At 42.5% G+C, this 7,500-nt stretch overlaps 1 protein-coding gene across 2 annotated transcripts in view; it reads left to right on the top strand.

Moving 5' to 3' along the window:
* Nucleotides 1–4,701: 4,701 nt before the first annotated feature.
* LOC128693898 (glutamyl aminopeptidase) overlaps nucleotides 4,702–7,500 on the top strand; it is a gene marked incomplete at its 5' end in the record, with an annotated part of 230,118 nt that continues 227,319 nt past the window's right edge. For both annotated transcript variants that reach the window (XM_070080135.1, XM_070080137.1), the window contains 1 exon segment: nucleotides 4,702–4,874. In XM_070080135.1, the coding sequence (XP_069936236.1) occupies nucleotides 4,702–4,874 (173 nt within the window).

Genomic DNA, 7,500 nt, shown 5'->3' with positions numbered 1-7,500 from the left:
AGCATATGTGTAGAAAACCTAAAAAAAAGTCAGACAGAATGACTTATTTCCATTGCCTTTACTCATAGCGTCATTTCTTCTAAAAATGGAGTTACATGAGAATGGGAGTGTTCTTCTTTATTTATTCTACCATATCAATGTGGAGACAACTTATGCACAATGTAACTTGTACACAAACCACAAGTGTACACTTTGCTTGTTTACAAAACAACTAGCATTCGCCTGGTTTGTTTACATAACTCTGCACCTGCCCTCCCTCCTGCACTCGCTCATTCTCTCTCACACACACACACACACACACACACACACACACACACACACACACACACACACACACACACACACACACACACACACACACACACACACACACACACTCACTCTCTCACTCATTTATTCGTTTATTGTGTTTACTCATCCCTGACCCTACGTTAAGACTACAAATATTTTAAGGTAAGTAATGAGTGAACTGTATATGCATTTTATCGCTCTGGGATGCTTAAATGTTATAGAATATTATGTGTGGATGGGGTGGCCTGGTTACCATACCATGCCTGGCTGACTACCATACATACCACACTTGATTTCTTACAATACTACTTGTCTCACCATAGATTAAGATTACAAATATTTTAGGGTAAGTAATGAGTGTACTATATGTGTATTTTACTTTTTTATTGTTTTTTAATGCCTTAATATATGTTACTGTAAATTTGTTATCTAGTGTTTGTATGCATTTATAAGTGGAAAAAAGCGGTGTTCCACTTTATGGTGATTTCTGCTTTACAGCAGTAGCCTGGAATCTAACCTGCCGTATAAGTGGGGCCCTACCGTGCTCAAATTCTAGCGGCTTCAAATCAAGCAGGAGAAAGCTGGTAGGCCCACATGTGAGAGAATGGGTCTGTGTGGTCAGTGTGCACCATACAAAAAAAAGTCCTGCAGCATGCAGTGAATGAGAAAAAAAAAACTCCGACCGTTTTTTAATTAAAATGCCGACTTTGTGGTATATTTTCATATAGTATTTATGGGTGTATTCTCGTTTTCCTGGTCTCATTTGATAGAATGGAAAACATATTATAGAAATAGATTTGATTTTGATTGGTTTTACTATAAAAAGAACCTGGAAATGGAGCTCAAAGTAGGGAAATGTTTGATTTTTGCCGATGTTCACAAGTAAACAAATGATGTCATTGTCCAATAAATGTCCAACTAGCCATTCTAATATGCAATCATGAATTGGTTGACATTATTTATGCAATTATTACAATATTTCAGTAGTCTGCATAACAGTAAATCTTCTATTTTTGTTTGGATAAAAATTCAAAATAGAAAGCAAGAGTAAAATCATAAGGGCCTGGAGACGTGACTGATGAACAAAGGAAATGTTATTTTAGAACCAGGAATGTCTGCATTGTTCATTCTGGACCCTATTTTGAAATTGTCATATTTTTTAATTTTCGTGAAATTGGCCAAATTGCAAATTTCAGACCACATTATTGGGTAGTTGAAATTGGTAAATGGGCAGTTTCTTGTACTAAATCGATAGAAAAAATGGAGTTCTAAAGAAACAGTTTGGTCGACTGGAACTATGGAATTAGCCGAAAATACAGCTCAAAGTGGGTAAAATCGCCGATTCGTAAATATCGCCGAGGTTGCTAACTTCGCGAGAGTGTAATTCTGTCAGTTTTTCATCAAATTTCGTTCTTTTTGTGTCATTAGCATCGGGAAAAGATTCTCTATCATTTTGTAAGATTTTTTTTTTTTTTTTTTTTTAAATTTTGCGACACCAGGAGACACCTCCGGATTTGGGGTTGTGACAGTCAAGGGGTTAATTTGTGTGAAATTGGCCAAATTGCCAATTTCTGACCACTTTATTGGGTGGTTGAAATCAGTCAGTGGGCAGTTTCTTGTACTCATTTGATAGAAGAAATGGAGTTCTGAAGAAATAGCTATGAGTTTTGTCAACTGAAAGAATGGAATTGGCCAAAAATAGGGCTCAAGGTCAGGAAAATTGCCGATGCATATACAGTGGACCCCCGCATAACGATATTAATCCGTTCATGAGAGCTCATTGTTATGCGAAATTATCGTTATGCGAATGAATTTTCCCCATAAGAAATAATGGAAATCAAATTAATCCATGCAAGACACCCAAAAGTATGAAAAAAAAAAATTTTACCACATGAAATATACATTTTCCTACACACAAAGAGAAGGATACATGCACAATAGTAGAGTAGTACATGCACAGTATATATTGTGCATGTACTACTCTACTAAATGAAGAATAAATGACACTTACCTTTATTGAAGATGCAGCAATGACTGATGAGACACTGTGTCCTGGGAGTGCCTTTTCCTCCTGAGTACTGTAGGTCCTGTTTGGCATTTTCTTCCAGAACATGCCTTATCACACTGTGTTTGTCACTACGATTCTTAAATCTCTCAAACCAACCTTTGCTGGCTTTAAATTCACCAATAAGAGCACTAGTTCCAGGCGTTTTTCCCTGTTCACCTGGGTGTTAGTCGACTGGTGTGAGTTGCATCCTGGGAGACAAGATTAAGGACCCAAATGGAAATAAGTTAGACAGTCTTCGATGACACACTTTTTTGGGTTATCCTGGGTGGCTAACCCTCTGGGGTTAATTGTTTCTTGGTATTCTCAATAAGCCACACCAACAATGGTGCTACAGCAGCAGCAGCTGACAGTGCTACAGCAGCAGCAGCAGCAGCAGCAGCAGCAGCTGACAGTGCTACAGCAGCAGCAGCAGCAGCAGCAGCAGCTGCTGACAGTGCTACAGCAGCAGCAGACGATGCTACAGCAGCAGCAGACGGTACTACAGCAGCAGCAGCAGCAGACGGTACTACAGCAGCAGCAGCTGACGGTGGTACAGCAGCACCAGCAGCTGACAGTGCTACAGCAGCAGCAGCAGCAGCTGACAGTGCTACAGCAGCAGCAATGCTACAGCAGCAGCAGATGGTACTACAACAGCAGCAGCAGCAGCTGACAGTGCTACAGCAGCAGCAGCTGACAGTGCTACAGCAGCAGCAGCTGACAGTGCTACAGCAGCAGCAGATGATGCTACAGCAGCAGCAGACGGTACCACAGCAGCAGCAGCAGCAGACGGTACCACAGCAGCAGCAGCAGCAGACGGTACTACAGCAGCAGCAGCAGCAGCTGACGGTGGTACAGCAGCAGCAGCAGCAGCTGACGGTGGTACAGCAGCAGCTGACAGTGCTACAGCAGCAGCAGCAGCTGACAGTGCTACAGCAGCAGCAGCAGCTGACAGTGCTACAGCAGCAGCAGCAGCAGCTGACAGTGCTACAGCAGCAGCAGACGATGCTACAGCAGCAGCAGACGGTACTACAGCAGCAGCAGCAGCAGACGGTACTACAGCAGCAGCAGCAGCTGACGGTGGTACAGCAACAGCAGCAGCTGACAGTGCTACAGCAGCACCAGCAGCTGACAGTGCTACAGCAGCAGCAGACAATGCTACAGCAGCAGCAGATGGTACTACAACAGCAGCAGCAGCAGCTGACAGTGCTACAGCAGCAGCAGACGGTACTACAGCAGCAGCAGCAGCAGCAGCAGACGGTACTACAGCAGCAGCAGCAGCTGACAGTGGTACAGCAGCAGCAGCAGCTGACAGTGCTACAGCAGCAGCAGCAGCTGACAGTGCTACAGCAGCAGCAGCAGCTGACAGTGCTACAGCAGCAGCAGCAGCTGACAGTGCTACAGCAGCAGCTGACAGTGCTACAGCAGCAGCAATGCTACAGCAGCAGCAGATGGTACTACAGCAGCAGCAACAGCTGACAGTGCTACAGCAGCAGCAGCAGCAGCAGCTGACAGTGCTACAGCAGCAGCAGACGATGCTACAGCAGCAGCAGATGGTACTACAGCAGCAGCTGACGGTGGTACAGCAACAGCAGCAGCTGACAGTGCTACAGCAGCACCAGCAGCTGACAGTGCTACAGCAGCAGCAGACAATGCTACAGCAGCAGCAGACGGTACTACAACAGCAGCAGCTGACGGTGGTGCAGCAGCAGCTGACGGTGCTACAGCAGCAGCAGCAGCTGACAGTGCTGCAGCAGCATCAGCAGTTGACCATGGTACCACGGTATTTTGATATTTCTCACCCTTTTTACCACAGGGTTGGCACTAGAAGCTTTCTTGGGGCCCATGGTCACTTATTTTGCAGATAAAATCACCAAAAACACTGTAATAATACGAAATGTTACGATTGTATGCTTGGATGTTACCGCGGAGGCTGGCCTGTAACCAATGCCACCGGCGGAACATGCGAGGCTGGCTCAGGCCTCACATAGACGTGTCTCGGACGAACAGCGTTGAGCGGGTTTTTTAGCGGTATGCGAGGCAAAATCTTAGCGATAAAATGTATCGGTATGCGGATTTAACGTTATGTAAGGCCAACGGTATGCGGGGGTCCACTGTATATCACTGAAATCACTAACCTCATCAGAGCATAATTCCGTAAGTTTTCCATCAAATTTTTTACTTTTGGTGTCATTAGCATCGGGAAAAGATTCTCTATCATTTCATAAGAAATTTTTTTTTTTTTTCTTCAAATATTTTGTGACAGAATGACAGTTTCAGAAATGGGCTTGCGACAGTCAAAGGGTTATTGCCACACAAAAAAAGGTTTTAACATAATTTTTTTCAATATTTGTTTTTGTTTTCAGGCTGTTCCAATTACTGAGTCATTTCCATATGAACCCAATGAATTCTGGGTCATCAAAACTGGTGCAGTGGAGCCAGGCAGTTTCCAGATTACTCTGAAGTTTTCAGGATCACTTCAGAGAGGCATTTTGGGCTTATACTATTCTGAATACACTGATGGACCAGGAAATAAAAGGCATGTAATTTATTTTTTTTATTTAAAAATATCACAGTGAAAACAGAAAAATGAATGCTTTCATGTGCTTACACAATTTTCAAATTTCTTCCATAATTTTATATATAATATATATATATTTTTTTTTTTTTTTTTTCACCAAGTCGGCCGTCTCCCACCGAGGCAGGGTGACCCAAAAAAGAATGAAAATCCCCAAAAAGAAAATACTTTCATCATCATTCAACACTTTCACCACACTCGCACATTATCACTGTTTTTGCAGAGGTGCTCAGAATACAACAGTCTAGAAGCATACACATATAAAGATACACAACATATCCCTCCAAACTGCCAATATCCCAAACCCCTCCTTTAAAGTGCAGGCATTGTACTTCCCATTTCCAGGACTCAAGTCCGACTATATATATATATATAATATATGTCAAAGTGGGAAGTCTGAATGTGGGTGGATGTTGTGCAGATGATAAGAGAGATGATTGTGGATGTTATGAATGAGAAGAAGCTGGATGTCCTGGTTTTAAGTGAAACAAAGCTGAAGGGGGTGGGAGAGTTTCAGTGGAGAGGAATAAATGGGATTAGGTCAGGGGTTTCAAATAGAGTTAGAGCTAAAGAAGGAGTAGCAATAATGTTGAAGGATAAGCTATGGCAGGAAAAGAGGGACTATAAGTGTATTAATTCAAGGATTATGTGGAGTAAAATAAAGATTGGATGTGAAAAGTGGGTTATAATAAGCGTGTATGCACCTGGAGAAGAGAGAAGTGTAGAGGAGAGAGAGAGATTTTGGGAAATGTTGAGTGAATGCGTGGGGAGTTTTGAATCAAGTGTGAGAGTAATGGTGGTTGGGGATTTCAATGCTAAAGTGGGTAAAAATGTTATGGAGGGAGTAGTAGGTAAATTTAGGGTGCCAGGGGTAAATGTAAATGGGGAGCCTTTAATTGAGCTATGTGTAGAAAGAGATTTGGTAATAAGTAATACATATTTTATGAAAAAGAGGATAAATAAATATACAAGGTATGATGTAGCACGTAATGAAAGTAGTTTATTAGATTATGTATTGATGGATAAAAGGTTGATGGGTAGGCTCCAGGATGTACATGTTTATAGAGGGGCAACTGATATATCGGATCATTATTTAGTTGTAGCTACAGTTAGAGTAAGAGGTAGATGGGAAAACAGGAAGGTGGCAACAACAAGTAAGAGGGAGGTGAAAGTGTATAAACTAAGGGAGGAGGAAGTTCGGGCGAGATATAAGCGACTATTGGCAGAAAGGTGGGCTAGTGCAAAGATGAGTAGTGGGGGGGTTGAAGAGGGTTGGAATAGTTTTAAAAATGCAGTATTAGAATGTGGGGCAGAAGTTTGTGGTTATAGGAGGGTGAGGGCAGGAGGAAAGAGGAGTGATTGGTGGAATGATGAAGTAAAGGGTGTGATAAAAGAGAAAAAGGTAGCTTATGAGAGGTTTTTACAAAGCAGAAGTGTTATAAGAAGAGCAGAGTATATGGAGAGTAAAACAAAGGTAAAGAGTGGTGAGAGAGTGCAAAAGGAGAGCAGATGATTGAGTGGGAGAGGCACTGTCAAGAAATTTTAATGAAAATAAGAAAAAATTTTGGAGTGAGTTAAACAAGTTAAGAAAGCCTAGGGAAAGTATGGATTTGTCAGTTAAAAACAGAGTAGGGGAGTTAGTAGATGGGGAGATGGAGGTATTACCTGGAGAGTTTACCTGGAGAGAGTTCCGGGGGTCAACGCCCCCGCGGCCCGGTCTGTGACCAGGCCTCCTTAGGTCAGTGTCCCAGGATGCGACCCACACCAGTCGACTAACACCCAAGTACCCATTTTACTGATGGGGAACATAGACAACAGGTGGAAAGAAACACGTCCAATGTTTCTACTCTGGCTGGGAATTGAACCCAGGCCCTCACCGTGTGAAGCGAGAGCGTTAACCACCAGGCCACCAGAGCCTGGTGGCGAAAATATTTTGAGGAACTTTTAAATGTTAAGGAAGAAACAGAGGCAGTAATTTCATGCACTGGTCAGGGAGGTATACCATCTTTTAGGAGTGAAGAAGAGCAGAATATAAGTGTGGGGGAGGTACGTGAGGCATTACGTAAAATGAAAGGGGGTAAAGCAGCTGGAACTGATGGGATCATGACAGAAATGTTAAAAGCAGGGGGGGATATAGTGTTGGAGTGGTTGGTACTTTTGTTTAATAAATGTATGAAAGAGGGGAAGGTATCTAGGGATTGGCGGAGAGCATGTATAGTCCCTTTATATAAAGGGAAAGGGGACAAAAGAGACTGTAAAAATTATAGAGGAATAAGTTTACTGTGTATACCAGGAAAAGTGTACGGTAGGGTTATAATTGAAAGAATTAGAGGTAAGACAGAATGTAGGATTGCGGATGAGCAAGGAGGTTTCAGAGTGGGTAGGGGATGTGTAGATCAAGTGTTTACATTGAAGCATGTATGTGAACAGTATTTAGATAAAGGTAGGGAAGTTTTTATTGCATTTATGGATTTAGAAAAGGCATATGATAGAGTGGATAGAGGAGCAATGTGGCAGATGTTGCAAGTATATGGAATAGGTGGTAAGTTATTAAATGCTGTAAAGAGTTTTTATGAGGATAGCGAGG

Source organism: Cherax quadricarinatus, unplaced genomic scaffold (genome assembly GCF_038502225.1).
Source record: "Cherax quadricarinatus isolate ZL_2023a unplaced genomic scaffold, ASM3850222v1 Contig168, whole genome shotgun sequence".
In the NCBI taxonomy this organism is placed as follows: Eukaryota; Metazoa; Arthropoda; class Malacostraca; order Decapoda; family Parastacidae; genus Cherax; species Cherax quadricarinatus.
The sequence above is the reverse complement of the archived record's forward strand: the minus strand, read 5'-3'. Positions and strand labels throughout refer to the sequence as shown.